General features: G+C 43.1%; 1 protein-coding gene across 1 annotated transcript in view; it reads right to left on the bottom strand.

Annotated features, from left to right (window-relative positions):
- The window catches only part of SEC14L1 (SEC14 like lipid binding 1), a 46,290-nt gene that overhangs the window by 4,958 nt on the left and 21,240 nt on the right, over positions 1–20,092 (bottom strand). The window contains exons 3-13 of the mRNA XM_074554777.1: positions 14,936–15,085; positions 13,935–14,066; positions 11,357–11,485; positions 10,896–11,130; positions 9,899–10,008; positions 9,001–9,190; positions 5,569–5,657; positions 3,956–4,026; positions 2,291–2,462; positions 1,835–1,969; positions 122–256 (exon numbers count right to left, since the gene is read on the bottom strand). Of these exons, the coding sequence (XP_074410878.1) occupies positions 122–256; positions 1,835–1,969; positions 2,291–2,462; positions 3,956–4,026; positions 5,569–5,657; positions 9,001–9,190; positions 9,899–10,008; positions 10,896–11,130; positions 11,357–11,485; positions 13,935–14,066; positions 14,936–15,085 (1,548 nt within the window). The remainder of the gene's footprint in view (positions 1–121; positions 257–1,834; positions 1,970–2,290; positions 2,463–3,955; positions 4,027–5,568; positions 5,658–9,000; positions 9,191–9,898; positions 10,009–10,895; positions 11,131–11,356; positions 11,486–13,934; positions 14,067–14,935; positions 15,086–20,092) is intronic.

Raw genomic sequence — 20,092 nt, 5'->3', positions numbered from 1 at the left:
TCCAGAAGGTGGAAGCACAGGAGCTAAATAAACAAGCAATAAAACATTCCCAGGCCGAGAGACTGAGCTCAGAGCAGAGGGCTGAGATGAAAATGAAAGCCAAGGGCAGCTGGAGCTGTACCTCATGTGGAGCTCCTTTGAAGACACTTGCAGACTGGTAGATTGTTTCAGTCCAAAGCTTGATGTCTTCATTTTCCAACTCTTCTGCTGTCCGGTAGAGGGACTTGGGAACCAGCCCACCCTCTGGTACTTCACACTAAAATAAAATAAAAAATTAAAAATTATCTCCTGTGACCATCCCATGATGTTCTCTGCCTTCCAGCTTCAAAAACAAACATTCAGCAATATTCTGGAGAAGGGAACAGTCTGAAAGTAATTTTACAGCTTGTACATGATACATTGGTAATTCTTTTTCAAATTATCTGGGTGAGGTAGAACTGCACACCAGGGGAACAGATCTTGTCATACACAACAGCCAGCACCCAGAAGGGGACTGTGTAAAGGCTGTAATTATCATTTACACCACCTTACACTGAAGAAAGATGGGAGGCACTTCAGAATCCTGAGGGAAGTGGCAACAGTGACTAAGTCTGAAAAACAGAGCTACAGTGACCTGAAAGAACAGTGGTAGCTAAATTTAAGGATGGATAGTGGGCAGATACAAAAAGTTTTCAAACAGGTAAAAATATACTGCAGCCAGGAAAATTAACAGTTTTGAAGTTACAGCTGTCTGACAGCTCAGAACTGGAAGTGGTTACACAACTTCCCTAAGCAAATTTCTGTTTTAAGGAGTCTGTAGCAATGAAGTTGACAGGAGGTTCCACAGAAGTGTCTGGGGAAGTAGAAATGTTTGGTAATTGAATTACAGCAGAGAATTGAAAAGATCTCAGAAGTAATTTTGTTCAAATACTCAGAAATAAAGAAGAAGGGAGAAACTGCCTGTACTAGCAGGAAGTATTGTAGCAATTTGCTTTCTGGTAACATTCACTTTTGCTTACATAAACAGTGGATTTTGCCAGCTTTAAGCTCCAAATTAGATAACACTGAAAGCTACTGCTGCAACAAAAACCAGCCCACTGGAGATAAACATATGCTCCACTCCAACACATCCAACTGTACTTCATTATCATTTGAGACTCTATTGGAACTGACACAGCTGAATTTTCAAGAATGGTACAGAAATTAATCTAGAGAGTGTACAGGGGCTGAGAACACACCCAGCCTGTGTTGTCAAAAGCATTACATGTGAAACAAATCTTACATTATCAGTGAGATGTTAAATGCCAGGTCCAACTGATACCCAAGGTCCAGGCAGGAAACAGCAGCATTGTCACATGCCTGTGACAAGGGACTGAGAAATTACAGTATCCTGCAGTAAAACCACTTTTCTGGTTTGCTGGGGTAACTGCACACTCTGTGTGGAGAGACTGGGCTGTCTGCTGAGCCCTCTTAGCAGATGTGCCTCCTGCTCCTTGGGCTCCTGATGGGATCAGAGTTTTAGGTGACACAGACTCTCTGGTGGTGACAGCTCTTGCTCTGAGCTCTGCTGCCATGTTTGCCTGAACTTTCCAGGGAACAGACTGTGGCTTTTAGCTGTGCTTGGCTGTTTTGATAAGGTATTTGATCAAGATACTCATCCAAGAGAAGCACTGTACTGTTCTTTTTAAATGGGATCCAGAAAACAGCATTGAGCCTGGAATTCTACATCATAAACCCCACCTCCAAACTGCACCAACAATCATTCTGTACTTAAAGACTTCTTTGCTTAGAGGAAAAATAATAATTAAAAAAAAACCACAAGTAAGTTGCTATATGCAATAGTTTATATTCATACCATGCACTCTCCACCGAGGAAATCAGGGATAATTTCTTTATCTATGTAATCCAGCAGTCCCCCAGGACCCTGGTAGTCATTTCCAGCATAAATAAGGAATTTCTTTCTGGTGTTGTCATCAATGAATGGACTAACCTACAAAGAAAGAAAAACAGAACAGATCAGGCCCTCACATTTTTCTCAAGTCAATTTACATTGTTTCCAAGTCAATTTTGAAGGAATCAGTTTTGATCACACTGAGCATTACCATCCTGGTTAGGCAAAGTCCACAGCACAAACAAGCCAAATTAACCAACAGTGTAATCAGCTTCTTAGGTGATGGTTTTTAATCCACTCCAGGAATCCTATATAAAGGACCTGTTTCCAAATGGGAATATTTGCTGCACATGCAGCCTGATCTCTGAAGTGCTTTTACAAACAGAGAGAGCTGAGGAACACCTTGGATTACACACATACCAGTGTCCAGAGAACTGGGAATACTCGAGGTGCTCTTAGGATAAGCAGACGACCCAAGGTCTCAGGGTAATTGGCTTCAACCACCTCAATGATTCTCAGCAGGGCCTTGACACCAGGTCTCCATAAATGCCTCATGTTCAAGCCTTCCAGATCTACCAGGCAGGTCCAAGAGCTGAATTTGAGAGAGATAAAAAGAAAAATCTCAATAATATCAAAATTCTCCTTGCTTATGCAAGTGCCCAACACACTGAAATGTGGGGACCCTCTGCATGTTTTGCTTTATTCTGTTTTACCTCCTTTGTAGACCCTGGAGTTTAAGGGGTGTGCAGTGATCACTCTGCACACTCTCCTACAGACATTTTAGATTCCAGATAAAAGTTCAGTTCATATGAAGCAAAAAAAGGATCCTGTCAACAGTCAGCCCAGAGATTAAACCATTGCTTTTACTGGGAGATCATTTAAGTGGCCACAATGCTGCTCTGAAGCAATTTGACATTCTCAGAGCAGATTTTCTACCACACAACAGTGCCAATACATGTCAAAGCTAATTCTGTTGTCAGATCTCAGGGAAGGAAGCTTTTTCTATAGGAAGAGATATGTTCTTAATACTAACCACTGAGCTGCAGCATGTGTTTCAGTTTCTTTCCAAGTTCAGGTCTTGCCCTGGGCAGGAATTCAAGATTTGCAGCTGTGCTGCACCAGCCAGCAGACATTACATTATGCATAAGGCTCCTATGAAACACCAAACCCTTCTTTGTTTCACTTTAAATGTTTAATCCACAGCCCTTTAGGATTATGGCTACAAATGAAGATGCAGGAGGCAGCACCATTCAGCTGTTAAACACGTGAGAGCTCTCCCTTGGATCTGAGCTCCCTTGGGGAGCTGGGGCAGCAAGGTTTGTGACAAGGAAATGATAAGCAGGCACACCCCACACCCTGGACCTTGCAGATTAGGAGAAGGAAACTGGAGAGAGTTCAAGAAACATGGCATCTCTTCAGGGCTGGTCCTGCCTTCATTCCATGCCCTTAAATCCATTCTGCAGTTACCACTTTCACAAGTGACCCCTACAATGACTTCAGGATGGGCTAGAAAACCACTTTTCACTGAACTTCACATGAAGTCAAGCCAAAACCTGGAAAACCAGATCCCAGGTTTTACAGGAACCTCATGACCTCACCTTGGATCAACAGCTGAGTAGCCACACAATAAATGGAGAATGCAAAGCTGAGCTGTGTACTGAGCCTTGGAGTCATGGATGAACAAGTGACATGGAAGCCACACCTTAAACTACTGGAACTGTTACTCATGACACCATCATGGCCTGATTTTCTGGCAGCCTGCACCAATGCCCAGTGCCTGGAAAATCTCCCCCACACACAGGTTTGGGAGTTGGGCTGCACTGCTGTGCAGTAGAAGGGAGCAGAAGAGAAACAGCCCCAACAGAACCACGATGAGCACAAGGCCAAGGCTGCTGGGGCAGGTGATGTGTGTCCCTCAGGCTTCCCCAGGCACATTCCCTCCAGCCCCACTAATTGGGGAGGCTCTTAATTAACCATATGATTGTACCTGCATGTGAGACACAGCCTACCCTCTGCTTGTTCCACTGCCTGACTTTCCCCCCCACATCCCAGGAAAGCAGCTCCTTCCCACAGAGCAGACTTTACCTTATTGGCCTGCCAAATACTTTTGTATTCTCCTCACATCTCCTCAGCCCTTCCTCATTTATTGAAAGAACCTGCACAAAAAAGAGTGGGGTTTAGAAAAGTCGGTCTCAAACTCAGTAGGATAAAGAAAATATGTTTATATCCAAAGATTAATTGAAACTACAAGATCAAACCAGCATAAACTCGCCCCCCTGCCAAAGAATTCATTAAAATCACTACAAATACCCTTAATTGCTCAGAAATTAAAGCCCCTTTTGAAATCACAGAAAGTAACCTTGAAATAGAACTAGGGCAAGCAAACAAAAGTTAGTGTCTGCTTGGAAACACTACTAGGGGAGAAAAAAATTAAACCCACTCCCTGTTTTTAACAGTCACTATGGCTACTCCTGTCATTACTAGGAGTCAAAAAAAGTCAGTGCAAACCTGGAATTCTGCCAGCTTTCTGCTTGGAAGCTGAGCAGAACCACAGTAACAGTCTGAGTGATGACTTTAGAGAAGAAGGCAGAAGTACAGGCAAGCACTTTCTCTTTAAAAATACATGATTTTTATCCCTGGAGTACAGACTGGACAAATTGCTGAGTGTGGCATTTTCCCTTCTGTACAAGAGCAGAGACTGCAGTCTGAATCCCTGCACAAGTGCAGAAGAATCTGAGCAAATGCCCATCAGTAACCACAGGAGCTGCCAGGAACTCCACCTTTCCATCAGCCTGCAGAACACATCAGGAACAGCTACCAGGGGCTTTCAGAGGTATTGCAACCAAAACCTGATGGAACTGTTACCCATGACACTGTTGTGGACTGATTTTTTGGCAGCCTGCACCAATGCCCAGTGCCTGGAAAATCTCCCCCACAAATAGATTTGGGAGTTGGGCTGCACTGCTCTGTAGCAGAAGGGAAACAGCCCCAAGAGTAGCATAATGAGAACACCTGGGGTGTGAAAAATGTGTATTTTATGATTGGCTTTTCGTAAATATTGAAATGAATATTATATGTGTTGTGTTAGAAAGTAATGCTGTTTTATTCCCTTAAGTAGTGTGTTAAATATAGTTTTAGATTATAACAAAATGTTAAAATAGAAACTATGCTATGTAGGATACTTTTTTCCTAAAGAAAGGACTCACACTGAGGTAGCAGCCACAGGACACCTCAGTCTTTCAGAGAAAGAGAATTTATTGCTCCATTATCAGGAGAAATGAACTTCTGAACTTCTTCCTGCCTTGCTTGGGCAGGATGACGCTGTCAGGATTAAGAGGAAGAAGCTGACACTGACCAGAGAGAATCCTGTATTTGAATGGAATTTATGCATCATGTATGAGATGTATGAATATGCAAAAGGTTATTGTTTTTAAGGGTTAATCCTTTGTTAACGTGGGTCCTTTTTTGGGCTTATTTTCCCCAGAAAAAGGTACCCAGACTGTCCATAACTCTTTGTTTCTATTGTCTCATATTGTCCTAATCTAAATTCTCCAAATTATTATTACTCTAATTGTATTACTATTTTTCTAACCATTTTATTACTATTAAACATTTCAAATTTTCAACCCAAGCCATGGGCACTGTTCCCATGGGGGTTTCTGGCTGCAGTCCTGTGCTGTTGTTTTGGGAACACTCACGTAGCGCAGCAGGGCCTCCTCCCCCAGCGCTCGCACCAGGCCCTTGGTGTCCATCTGGCCCAGCCTCAGCACGTACAGAGGGCGCCCGTCTGCACAGAGACACAAAAAACACAGCAGGAGACATTTGAGAGAGCTCTTCTAAAAAATCCAGACGGAAACAAACCATAACAGTGAAACCTCCCCTGTAGGAGGAAGAATCAAGAGCAGACGGCAACATAAACATCACTCAGTGCAGCCACACCAACAGATTATCTGTAAATGAGCTACAAAATGATCATATCCTGATTGAGAAATAGCTCCCTGACCTTCATGGAAAGTTCAAAGGACTTGGAGTGCATCACTCACTCCAGACCTTGGTATACACAATTAATGACACAGACTATTCTTAGCTTCCAGGACAGCTCAGGTACACCAAGGAACTGAAGCTTTCCTGTGACTGCAGAGCTGCAAGGAAGGCTCCAAGGCTTTTATCACATGTGATGCAATAGTGCTCTGGAGAGTTAAAAAAAATAGCCATCCTTATTACAGCGACCTGAGGCAGTCACTGAGGTGAGAGAAGGACGAGAATCTTGTTTCTTGATCAGAAGGCCTGATTTATTGATATATAATATATGATACATTATAACTATACTAAAAAGAATAAAGAGAGAGCTTGCAGAGACTGCTAAGCTAAGAATAGAATAGAAGGAATGAATAACAAAGTTCTGTGTTCAGGGAATCTCCCCTGAGCTGCTCCTGTGATTGGCCCTTAATGGTACACATGGAAGAAGAGCCAATCACAGGAACCCCTGCCACATTTTCACAGCAGCCGATAACAATTTGTTTACATTCTTTTTCTGGGGCTCTGCTTCCCAGAAGATGGACAAATCCCAAAGAAAGGATTTCTATGAAGAAATGTCTGCGACACCATCCTGACATCTGGGAATTAAAGAAACCAAGGGTTAACCCAGAGCCTGCCCTCTGCAGAGCCCCACACTCAGCTGTGGCCCTGCACGCTGTGCAGAACTGGCACACAGCCCTGCTAATGCAGGTTTGCCTGGTGAGAACAGACTCTGCTTCTGCTGGACCTTCTGCATTAGAGCCCTGCCCATCCACAGCCAGCCTGGCACTGGCAGCACACTCAGGCATCAAGGTGAATTGCTGTGTTGGCTGAAATTGAGAATCAAAGTTTGCATTTTTGGCTCTTAGTTGTAGAAAACAGCTCCCAGCCTCCCTCTAAAGTTGTGATGCACTTGTTAGGCTTTTCTTCATCTATTTTAATACACAGGCTAAACAATCACCAGCTTATAAAAGGGAATATGTTAGCATACAACATAAAAAGAAGAAAAAGAGGAAGCTTTCTACATAAAATTCTCCCTCAAGTCTTGTTGTCTGTGCAGCTTCACTTCCCTCCAACAGCTGCAAGAGAGGTTATCAAATTATCAAATTACCTTTGGGACACAAGGGGAGAAACTGCAAAAAACATACTATTAAGAAAACCAACAAACAACCAAAACTGCAGAGTCAAGGCCAGTTATTTACTTGACAAAGACACTGCTCCCATGAAAGTTCACAGTGTTTTATGTTTTATCAGGTGGACTAAAAGAAAATGTTATTTTAACATGGGCACACACTCATCTTGGAATGTACTGTTTAGCTTTTGAAACACTAAACAAAAACTGCTATTAGGCTTCATAGCAGGTCTCCCTCCTTCCCTCCCACCCACAGATTTCTCCAAACCCAAAGCAACAGCTCAGTAACCCTGGTCCATCCAAATGACACATGAAGGAGACTCTCAGCTGACAGTGCTCTGTTATCACTGTACAATTTATATTCCATTAGAGCTTTAAAAAGACATTAGATTGAAGCATTTCTGTCAAAATAAGAGCCATTCAGATGTATAGAAATCTGTGCTAATTGCAAGCCAAAATAATAACTTCTTTCTTTAGCACTGATAGTTCATTCTAAACAACATGCTTCATTATCACTGCTGCCCTTGCTGTAGCCCTAAAAGTCACACAGCACTCAGCCAGCTTATGTTTGGCACATTTAATATATGTAGGAGGAAAGGAGCAATACTAGAAAAGAGAGTTTAAAAAAAGAACCTACCACTGTAAAGTTTTAAATTATAGAGAACTGCTCAGTTCTGAAATGGTGTTTCCATTATTGACAAAGCCACGCTTTACTTGTGGGCATGCTGCAAGAGAGATCAAAGGAACTGCAGGGGAAGGGAGGGGGCATGAAGTTCACCACAAGACTGCAGAAGTTCTCAGAAGAACATTAAACAAGCCTTTGATGCATTCTGCACCTTTCTGCTCACTGCCAGGACCCAGTTGTGTGCCATTGACAGAGGAAGTCTTTGCAAAGCACAGACAAGGAACGGGCTGAAAGGGAGAACTTATTAACAGGTCTTTTCCCCTACAATCTTTACAAGCACATTCTCATTTTCCATTTTCTCAGTTTGAGGTCTGTCAAACCCAGAGCAGCAGGGAAGAGCCATTCAAGCTCTGTGATTAAATTTCTGCTGTGTCCTCCCTGTCTCCTGGCCACCACTGCTGACAGCATCCTGCCCTGTTTCACATGCTGCTTGGAAAAGGAAGAGCTGAGCAGAAACAATGGTGCCTGGTGGGAAAAGACTCAATCAGAGCCCAGATCGCTCACAGTGAGAGATCATTTCCTTATCTGAAGAGCCCAGCTTGCCTCAAGGCACAAATTCCAACGTGTTTCATTTCTGTGTATGTATTAGCAACGAGATCAGTGCAGATAAAGCAGAGGGACAGGGGAGTGTGGCAGGCTGTGGCTCACAGCACAAAGGGAATTCAGCCAAAGCTGCTTCTCTTCTTAAACAAACCTGCTCTATTTGATGTTTTTGCAACATTCCACTTCTCATCATTAAGCTGATTGTAATACCAAATAAATATTCATTTATGCCATCAGCAGACTTATTCAACATCAGAAATAAATTGATTACGAAGATATACTTATTTACAAACACCTTTTAATCACTGAAAGAGCACACTCAGCATTTGCCTAACACCCTTCTAAGGATCTCAGAGCACTAGAGAAGTGCAATTAATCACTTTTTTTAAGCTCCTGGCAAAGCAGATTTAAGTATGTCAGTATTAGTCAGAAAGACTCTGATCCAGGGCTCTGCCTCCAGCCCCTAAGGAACAGGAACAGGCTGCCCAAAGATGCTGTGGATGCCCCTGAAATGTTCAAGTCCAGGTTGGACAGGGCTCTGAGCAACCTTTTCTAGTGGAAGGTGTCCCTGTCCATGGAGTGAGATGGAACAAGATTATTTTAAATTCCCTTTCAACACAAAACACTCTATCAATTTAAATGTCTCTAGAAGTTCTAACCGGCCACCTCTAGTTAACAGAGGGACAACAACTATCACCTTCGATTCAAAATGCAAAAAGGCTGCTCAATATATATTTTGTACTGAAACCATACCTTTGTCATGGTGATGCCAGCCTCCTGCATAGTAATCCTGGAGCACCTGGGGAGGATTCCAGGTGTCCAGAATATAATCCACCTGGTGCTGCTTACGCCACGTCAGGGACTGGCAAAGGATCTCTCTTGCTTTGTCGATGTTGAAGTCCCTGGCACGCAGGAATCTTAAAATGTGCTCATCCTTGGGGATCTATGAACAAAACCAAACCAAATTTTGTATTCAAGGTTTGAAGTAAGAACAGAAAGCCAAACAATAGAAGCTGGAAAATGTGCAGCCCTGCACCAATGCATGAGGATAGTGTGGAACACTGGGAGTTACTCAAGAAAATCAGCCTTTGTTTGAAACAAAATCATGAGCCCTGTCAGGCACTGCAGCTACCTTCATAAGGGATATAAAAATTTCATGAACTCTAATGTAATCATTTCCACCTGCATGACCATACCAAGCCAGTCCAATTTAAATAAATCAGGACAGAACACAGACTGTGTTTTATTGTTAAGTTAGAGGAAGCTGAGACACACATGCAAATCACAAGGCACTGTAAAAACCCCAGCCTTGCTATCAGTGCTCCACTCCTACCAATCAGTATTTAAGACTATGATGTTTGGCCAAAACAAACAAATATAAATATAAGGTCATTGCAGAAACCAGGAAGACTTATGAAACTGATGCTATTCCCTTGGGGCAGTTTAACTGACAGTCTGAGAGGTTTTCAAGCTAATTATTGAAGCACCACAGCTGCAAAGTCAGCTGGGCAGTCACAATGAACTCCTATTTAGGTTTTGATCATGGAGAGCCACTTAGCAGAAAGGGTCAGCCCCAGGGGGTGTGGCAGGGCATTTCCTCAGGCCCAGTTTGTGTGACTCTCTCTGAGCCAGGGACAGCCCAGGAGCTCACCTTGCCTTTGTGTGTCTCCTGCAGCCACTGCCGCAGGCGGATGAGGCAGCTCTCCTGCATGGGGGTCAGGTCCCCCAGGTACCTCTTGATGTAATCTGCATCCAGCTTATCTGAAAAGAGATTACAGGTGATCAGAGTGCTCCTGACCTGACCAAGCACCACGTGGTCTGATTTGCTGCTGTGTTTGGCACAGTCAGAACTGAATAAGGTTCCTTTGAATCAATGAAAAGATGAGTAAGGCAACAAACACAGTCATCCTCAACAAGAAAATAAAATTCTCCTTCTGCAGCTAAGGAAGGAGCAAAAGCAGGCATTTGTTAAAAGCATTTTGCCAGTCTACTCAGATTCATCAATCAACAGCACCACTGGGATTGTTGCTTCTGGAAATACTTAGAGAAGTTTTGATCTCCCAGTGCAAGAATTTTCCCAAATTCCCAGAAGATTATCTACGGAAGTTTCAGCTGTTTCCTCCCAATCATTCACAGAATCACAGAAATTCTAGGTTGGAAGAGACCTTTAAGATCATCGAGTCCAACCCATGTTCTAACACCTGAACTAGATCATGGCACCAAGTGCCACATCCAGTCTTTTTTTAAACTCTTTGAGGGATGGTGACTCCACCACCTCCCTGGGTAGATGATTCCAGTATTTGACCACTCTTTCTGTAAAATACTTCCTATATATATAATTCATATATATATATATATATATATATATATATATATATATAATACCTATAATTACACCCATCTCTGAATTTCAGGATAGGAGCAGAATGCTCATCTGCAACCCAAAGAAGAAGAGTTTTTCTGCTCATACCTGATCTCTACTCACAAGCTCAGCCCTGCCACGTGTCACTGCTGGGTGAGCCCACCCTTGAACACTGCATGTCCCCAACTCAGGAGCAGTGTGGAGCTCCTCAGCTGCCCAGGAGTGCCCAGTGCTGAGGGCCTCTCCAGCCCAAAGCTTCCCAGTAGAACACATCAGACCCCCATACCATCAGGTGTTCCTGCCGTGGGCTCCGAGGGGCTGCTGGAGGTGTTGAGGATCTCCTTGCTGCTCAAGCCCTCCTTTGTGGCAGACTCTGGGATATTAATGGCAGGTGACACTGGTCTCCTTGGGTGAGATGTGCTGCTCTCTGATTTACATGCAACAGGAGGAGTCCAGCGAGGGACAAAGGTTATTCCTTCTTCCTCCAGCTGCTTCAGGTAGTACTCTATTATTTCTTTTCCCTTCAAAAAAGAAAATTTACTTCAGCTGCTGAAAAACCCACCCATTTAGACACAGAAAGGATTGGGATGAAAATTAAGTGATCAGATCTCTAAAGATTTCACTTGGAACAGCCCTACACAGACACAGTGCCCCAGGCCCTTAGCAAAGCAGCCTGTTACTCAGCAGCAGCCTCTTTGTCTTCTGGTAACTTGGAGCCAGGCACATCCTTCCCAACTGCAGGCTCACCTTTTTAATATTGCTGGTGTATTGCTTCATGGCAATCTTTTCCACTGTGCTTTCAAAACCAAAAAAAGATTTGATATCCAGACTTGCTGACTGTTCAAAACAGGTCCAATCTTCATTGTCAGGATGAACCTGCAAGTCAGAAGATCATACAGCTCAGTTATCCATTGGGGGTTTTTTGCTCCTTTCTCCCTCACAATATTTGAAATGTTTCTTGTTTTACAGGTTCACACAGTCAAAAACATTCAAGTGGAATTTGCTTCCCTTGCTTCACAGTTGGGAAGAGGCAACACCAAAGGACAAAAAGCTGAGAAGCTTTTGGTCCCACAGCCATTTTTTTTTTGGTCTAAACAAGAAAGGGAAGGGTGGAGAAACACAAGTGCAGCAGCCAAGAGCCAGAGGAGTGCACAGTTCTACAGTCCCTCAGCCCAGCTAAGGGCTGGGACTGCAGGGTGTGTGTGGAACAGGGTAAAAGCCTCCCAGGGAGCTCTGCTGTGCCTGACAGCCCAGGGCCAGCTCAGCCAGGCTGAGCCCTGCAGCAAGAGCAGGGCCAGCACTCCCAACATTTTCAAGACAGCCAAAACCCTGTTCCTACACTGACCTAGGAGGTATTTCAGCATTCTGTAGAATGAAAACTGTTTTAGTTTGCTCTCCCATGATAATGCCACAGACAGAAGTGCACACTCCTCACTCAGCTGACACTTTCCCTCTTAGCTTATCTCTTGCTTTACTGACATGATCCTGAATCAGACTTTTAGTTGGACTCAATTTTAAAGGGCATTTCCAACCTAAACAATTCTATGACTGATACTGTTACAAAAAAGCTGTTCTTTAAACTTTCTTCAGCTGAAATAGATTTACTCAAGCAATTTCTAGGCTGGGCTCTGAATTTGTCATTACAAAAACATCACAAAAGGCTGAATTTCTGAGCATGTAACTGGCCTGATGCCTCAGGGTTCCCTTCCCCCTCAAAACATGCTGAATTTGGCTAAGAACAGAATCAACACTTTATGAGGAGACAACTGCAGAAAAAAAAAAACCCTTTTACCTTCATTTTCTGTTTTTGCATTAGGGAATGGTAGGTACAAGAATAGCTTGCACAGCCTCAGTAAGTACAACTCATAATAACACCATTTAAGAATCCTCCTGTATTTTCATAAACTCAATTATAAGTTACCTTTAATAAAAATGAACTTTAAGAAACAATTTATTCTTCCATTAAAAACCTGGTTTTGTATTTACCTAATTTCTCAATTGAGTGGAGCAAATGGGCATAAAGAAGTGCTGTATTTTGTACATATTTACCACCTGCACTTTTCTGTACAGCATTTCCCCTGTTTAAACAGAGCTTTCACATAAAAACTGCAGCTTAGTGAAAGAGTATTCTTCAATTTACCCTGGAAGTTACAGCAGAAATAATTATAAAAATATTACATAATAGTGTCAAGTGGATTTGGCACCAAGTGATCTTTTAACCACAGGTTAAACACAACAGAAAATGTTATGACCTAGAAAGAGTGCTACAATACAGATAAATCAGTCACATTTGTTAGCTCTGATCTGACCTTTAACATCAATTTGAAATTCTAATGCTACAGCACATGCTGAAAGTGCCCATGAGGGTGGGCTGAGCCATTCAGAAATGAACCATGAGCAGGGCAGAGCAGCAGGCCTGCCACCAGACCCCTCTGCATCAACATTTGCACTGAAGACCAAGAACAATGAAAAAAGGTAGGTTAAAACACAGAGCTGACTCAGTGAACTCCTGTCTGAGCTGAGCAGAAGGCAAATCAGCTGAACTTTCCTCTGGCAGTTCTGTCAGGGTGTCTCAGCCTCACCAATTCCCACACTGCTGCTACAAAGCACAGATTTGCCTAAACAGGGCTGTCAAACACAGCAAATTGTGTTGTGTTCTGCTCTCTGAGAAGATGCTCAAGCAAGAGGGTGCCAAACATGTCTCAGTTTTTGAAGCAAGTATATTACATTGAACACTAACAATTATCACTCAGGGCATTGTGTTGGTGCTGGATTAAGCTCTTGTCTGACCCAGAGATGAAGTAACTGAGAGGTGTTTTAAAAACTTTTATTCTATTTTCAGTCTCATGTGAAGGGTGAGAAAATACAAATGTTATAATTCACACCATCACAATCAGAAGCCAACTCTTTTCTAATTACAATACACTATAATAATTTCTTGGCCTATCAGCTTTTGCCATGTGATGCTGTAAATGCTTTAAAGCCAATCTAAAATTACCCCTTTGTGAGTCTTACTACAATGCATCTTTCATAGTTCTATTTCTCCAAAGTATCCAGTCTTTCTTGCAAGGCCATCTTTTGAAACTTGTTTCCAGTTCCATTTCTCTCTCAACAATGTCTGTCTTATTCCATGGCATTTCTAAGTCAGCATTTCTTATCTCAAGGTTTGCACACAGACGTGTACATTCTTTACAAATTCATTTCCCACATGTTGATTATTTTTTCTTGCAAGGCAAAAGCCAGGAGCAACCCAAGCTCTGAATCCTGAGATCTGAGCAGTGCCTTGGCTCATGTGCATCCCCAGCAAGGGCCTGTTGTTACTCACTGTGTAGGAGCAGTGCTCGTTGATGATGACTCTGTTGGAGAAGGTTTCATTGTAGGCTTCTATGTGCAGAGTCCTTTCTCTCCTGTTCAGAGAATTCTTCTGGACAAAGTAGACATAGTCCACTCCTGCAATCTGGGGAAGAGGCACAGATTCTGTTAAGGCACATGGCTTAGGTTGGAAATTGGAGATTGGGGTGTTCTTCTCCTCTCTGTCAGAGCTGGGGCAGTTCTCTGCTGTCCCTAGGGCAGTTTTTTCTTTATCTCTCCACAGCCAACCCTCCCTCCAGGAGATCTCTGCTGTCCATGGCCACTGAGTGTCCCTGCAGGGCTGATCCAATCCCAGCATCCCATGGGGAGATGCCCCGCCCAGGGGAGGAGCCAAGCATTCCTACCTGGATCCAATCTGAGCCTGGCACAGCACAGCAGCCTTTGCCCCCTGCATTGCCAGAGGAGCAGCTTTCTGCTGCCCTGCATGGCCAGAGGGAGCCCAGGCCCATCTGCAGCAGCCCTGGAGCTGCAGAGGAAAACTCCCCCCTTGTGCAGGATCCCTGCTGCAGCAGAGCCACAGCTGGCACTGCAGGAGGGCTGAGCCCCCATGGCATGGGGCTGGGACACCATCCTGACACACAGGGGGGCAGCTCCTCTTCTCAGTTGGTTTTTTTTTGTTTGTACTATTACATTTGTATTTTTTTTGTTTGTACTATTACATTTGTATTTTTTTTGTTTGTACTATTACATTTTATTTGTAGCCTTTTTGTTTGTACTATTACATTTGTATTTTTAGTTTTTCCAGTAAAGAACTGTTATTCCTATTCCCATATCTTTGCCTGAAAGTCTTTTTATTTCAAAATTATAATAATTCAGAGGGAGAGGGTTTACATTTTCCATTTCAAGGGAGGCTCCTGCCTTCCTTAGCAGACACCTGTCTGTAAAACCAAGTCAGTAGAGCATTCAGTGAAGGGATATCCAGAAGCACAAAGCAGGCCCTGCAGAGCTCCTCACCTTTTTCAGCAGCCGTGGGGCGTCGATGTCCAGCTTGCAGCGCCGCTCGATCACGTGGATGGCCTCATCCTCACTCTTGTACTCACTTACTGTGTCACTGGCTACAAACATGGGGATCAGAGGGCACGTAGGAAACCTCCTTTCATATGCCTGTCACGATGGAAAGAGAACAAACAATCATCACCATTAATTCCTGAGGGTGTGCACAGCTCCTCCAGCATTTGGTGCCCTTCAGAGCTTCCGTGGAAGGGACTGAGCCTTGCTGAACCCACATGACAGCTGAAAGAGTCCCAGTGCACTCCAAACCATCCAGTTATTAACATGTTCCTTGCCAGTAAGGCAGTTTTTAAACCACACAAAATAAGCCATTCCTCCCCTCCCTCTGGAAAGGAAGTTATTCATTCTGTACCATGACAACCCCCTTGATAACAGGAAAATCAGACCCTCCAGTCTTAAAATACCACAAGACAAAACAATTATGTCTTGGATTAAAAAACCCCACTTACTAATTACCGGTGTTTCACCAAGCTGTCTAGAGGGATTTCATACAGCTCCCCAAGGTCTAATAAAAACATTTCAAAAGCTATTTCTTAAGCTAATAGAGCTCTCAAGCTCCCTGGGCACAGAGTGTTCCTAATGATTTCACTGCAGTTTATCAGTTCCCACTTTTGTCCAACAACAGTCAGTCTAATACAATGAGCTCATTTCACACTTGTGAAAATGTAAAACTTCTTGTAATAATGCAGAGCTAGCAACAGCTTGGATTTTGGTTAAAAACCACAGTCATGTAAATATCTTCATCCCTTAATACTTCACACAGAGAGAAGATGATATTAAATCAGACAGGAGAGTTAAGGATTTGGGATCAGTAAAACAAATAAGAGCAAAATGGGTGTTAGCCCCACTGGTAAACTTGTTGAATTTTGATTTTAAAACCACTGTGGCTGGAGAATACAAGAGAGCTCTTATTTGTTTCTTTTTCTTTCACACTCTCTGATGTATCTCTGCTTCTCTTTGGCTTTTTTTTCTCCTCATGGGGTAGCAGTGAAGCAACTAATTCTTTAGCTTGCTTTCCCTTCATTTTTGCTACTGTCAGAATCTCATTGGCTTTGATGAAGAGGTAGGATTTTGCAAGATGTCCCAATGCAGAAAAAGCTTTGATAAAGTAAATCTGAGAGAGCATCATGAAACAAATCTTTACAAGAGGTAAATATCCACTCTGTCCTTTTAGACAACAGCTGGGCTGCAGCACTAAGAGGGAGAGGGTGGGGAACAAAACAAGCAGCAGCTGCACAAAGTATGCAATGGTGGGGCTGGAACAGAAAAGGTCTCTTAATTCTCCCTTTAGAACAATTAAAATACTTCAGTTTATTACCAGTGTTCAAACCTAGTTTGAAGGCAGTGTTTCTATGGTGACAGTGGTGTAAGGCACTAAAACAGCATCAGCTTTTTTTCCCCTTTGTGCATATTTTGAAACCATTTTTGCAGCATGACTGTCCCAAGTTGATAAAGCTGCTGTGTAAGGCAGAGAAGTGGAGCCAGGCAGGGGTCACACACAGTCCCTGCTCCAAGCCCATCTGTGCACAGCTGCTGGCTCTGACTGAAGGACAGCAACCATTCCTGGGTGTCCGGTTTATCTCGGCTGTTTGAGGGGCCTGGAAAGGCCCGAGGTGGCCTTGGGGCAGCCCGCGTATCGAAGGACGAGAAGAGGCTTCAGTTCTTCTTTCGGTTTTTATGTTTATTAATTGTTTATCTAAAAGATTTTCTTTCAGCCGAACAGAGATCTGCTCAGCAGTCAGCCATGAGCACACTGTCTGCCCTCCGGGGCAGCCACGTATCTTTATACCCATTGTTACGTGTACAATATTTATCATTTTTCCCCAATACCATTTATTCTTATAACTCGGTGCACTTTCAGTAATAACCAATCCGAAAGTGCCACCATCACCAAAGAAGATGGAGGAGAAGGAGAAGAAGAAGAAGAAGGACAGGACACACCCCAATTCCTCCATCTTACTTCTCTAAACCCCCCTGTACAGAAATCCTAAACCCTGTGTCTCACCCTCTAATTAACTAATCCCTTCACCATTCACCCCGGTGAAACCCTCCTATCCTCATACAGGTGTCGTCTCCTGTGTAGGGTCAAAGTGCAGCCACCAGACACTGCTGGAACATTCCAGGACTCCCGAGCCCCCCAAGGGTGCTCTCGGTGGCTCAGCACCTCAGGACTGAGATCCTGAGATCCCACACCTGGGCACAACAGCAGGGACAGAGCTTTGGTGCTGGAACACAACACTCAGCACTGCTGGGATGGCAAAGCAGCTTTATTTCTTTTACAAGACTCTTGTTCTGCACAGAAGGCTGCACATTTCAGTTGCTCATGAATATCTCAGCCCTCTCCCTGAAAAAGTCTCAGCGTTCTTCATAAATTAATCCCCATTTTAACTGCAATGACTGTAGGTGAAGTCAGAAAAAGAAAGTATGTCTAGAAGAAGCAGAATTTAGAAGCATTTCTCAGTTTCAGATTGCTTCATTTAAAGCTTTTATTTTAAGGACCTTATGTTACAATTATTTTATAGACAGGACAAGGGCAGTAGGTACCTAATAGGTAGGTATCTAATAGGCAGGTATCTATTTTTCTCACTTTTTTCAGTCTTTTTTACCTTTGGATGAGGAGTTTCCCCCATCTGAACAGCCCCCTTTATGCAAAAGCCTTTGCAAGTCTCCTTCATTGCACATACTGACACTTTTCTCATCTCAGCCCCCCAAACACTTCATGTTTGCCCTGTGAATGTTTGCAATTCAGAGCATTACCTGCCCCTGATCTGTGAACAAAAAAAATGCCCAAGAAGAATATGTTGTTTTAAATGGCAAGACTGAATTGAATGTGTTCAATTCAGAAGAGAATGAAATAATTATCTGCCAAAAGCTGGCAGGCTGAATGCTCATAGAAAAGCAAAAAAAAAAAAGTGAATGTTTCCAAGAGATTAACAGCAACTCAGGATTCTTTCTCTCTAAAGAAAGTAGAGAAAACTGTTCAGTCAAATTTACTGGGCTCTTAAATCAGATTTTATTTCTTTATGTCCCACTGCCAACACGTCCCTGTAATGCATCATTTCCCAGTACAGCCCAGTTTGAATAAAAGGCGATCAGAGCAAACCATGTCAAAATACTCAATCTGATTCAAGCACAGCTGTGCCTTCCATGAGGGACAAACTGCACTTTCCCAGTGCAGAGTGGGCAGGAAAAAGCTGCTAAAGGCTACAGGACACTGACAGATCTTTCACCACAAACCTACACAGCACAGGAAGAAAACCTGTAATTTGTGGTGCAACACAGCAAGAGCCACGTGAGTCAGAGCAGCACATGCATGGCCAAGACTGAGCTATTCAAGGAGCACGAGAAAATTAAAGAAAGATCAAACACTGCTTTTATTTTCCAAGAGAACTAAAGGGATTTTGCTGCATTATTGAAGTGTTTTGAAGCAGAAATTTTGTCTCAAATCCAGCTTTGCAGACAGGAAATAACTGCATTATGCGGTGTTGCTCCAGCAGGCCGATAAAGCAGAGTTTATTATAAAATATTGCTCTTTCCTTGTATGACAGCATTGTGGTGAAACCTGGACAGATAGGTCTCTGCTCACAAATAAAATCAGATATTCCACACCTTTGTCTCAGTGTACAGATACAATCAAAGACAATCAGTTCCTCAAAAGAGGAGCAGCTGCAGAAAAGCCTGAAGGGCTCCATGCAGGAGTGAAGGGCTGCTGCTGTAGCATTCATGCAGCCAGGAATGGCATTTCAAGGACATGACACTGTCACTGTCACATTTAACACACAGGGTGTGTGCAGACTGACACAGAGCACGAGTCAAGAGCACAGATGTGCTCATCCCCAAAGTTCTGCAGCTGCTGCTGGGCTTGACATGAAGTCACAACACCTCTGTGGCTGAGACACCCGTGCACAGATCTTACAAAAAGCGATTTTGAGCCTGCAATTCTGCACCTCCTCAATAATGTACTTTTACATTTCCCACCAGCCTCTGGAACATTTGTGTACCCTGATCCATTAGAAGCTGCATTGTGCATCAAGAAAAACACAGTCTGGTGAAGCAGCTTGAACCACAAATTTAACTTTCTTAATGCATGTTAACAGCAAGAGCACTGACAAGCATAATTTCAACCAAAATAGCACTGGAATAAAGCTGCTTTTCCAACTGCTTCCCTTAGCAACTCATGCTCAGAGTAGAGTCAAAATAACAGGATTTATACCACTTTTATCCTTGCTAGTATTTCAGCTGAGTGTGAAGACATGAAAGCAATTCAGAAGTCAGACTATTTTAAACCCATTGCAGTCGTTGTTCATAGCCAAGGGAATTGTACTTGCTGCCACAGCCCTTAGATTTTGGAATTCTAGTATCAGGAATAACAAGTTCCTTTCCAAATATCACCTTTAAAACAGCACTTAGGTATGACCCCCAACCCAGTTTTCAAAGATTTCTGGCTTTTTTGCTTTTCAAACCATGCCTAGGGCTAATAAAATCCCTTGATAATAAGCATGTGCTCAGTCCTCAGGAGGGAGAGTCAGTTATTCATGCAAATAAATTACTCAGCTTCTCTGGCCAGATTAATATTTTCCCAGTCTCCTGCCTTCCAGGACAGGGATTATTTAGTATTTCCATTAAATGACTCAAAAGTAACTAAAAGAGGAAAAAAATATTCCAAGTAATCTTATGCTGTGCTGCTCTAGTAGGTGAATCCTCCAAACAGAAATTCTAACCTGGTAAAATACAGAGGAATTTCAATTACCATTTAGGAAATTAAGCATATTGAATGCTTTAACAGCTCAATGGCATGAATCAAGCTGTTAAGATATTTTATTTCTTTTTGATGCTTTCTGTCCAAAATTCCTGGCTGAGCAATATTCCAAGAGCAGCAGCACATTCTCCAAGGGCACCTCAAGAGAAGCCATGAACAGATTCATCCTGGCAGCCCAATCTCATCTGCAGCACTCAGTGCTAATTTTAATTTCTGCCTGCAGAGCCTGACCATGTGTGGGCACCAACATCCAAGTGCATGGCAAAGTTCACTGTGCTCTCCTGTCCACTTCCAGCCTGTGGGATTTGTGAATTATTCACAAACACAAGAAACAAGAAGGG

Source organism: Zonotrichia albicollis, chromosome 19 (genome assembly GCF_047830755.1).
Source record: "Zonotrichia albicollis isolate bZonAlb1 chromosome 19, bZonAlb1.hap1, whole genome shotgun sequence".
In the NCBI taxonomy this organism is placed as follows: domain Eukaryota; kingdom Metazoa; phylum Chordata; class Aves; order Passeriformes; family Passerellidae; genus Zonotrichia; species Zonotrichia albicollis.
Note: the sequence above shows the minus strand (reverse complement) of the source record. Positions and strands in the feature narration are given on the sequence as shown.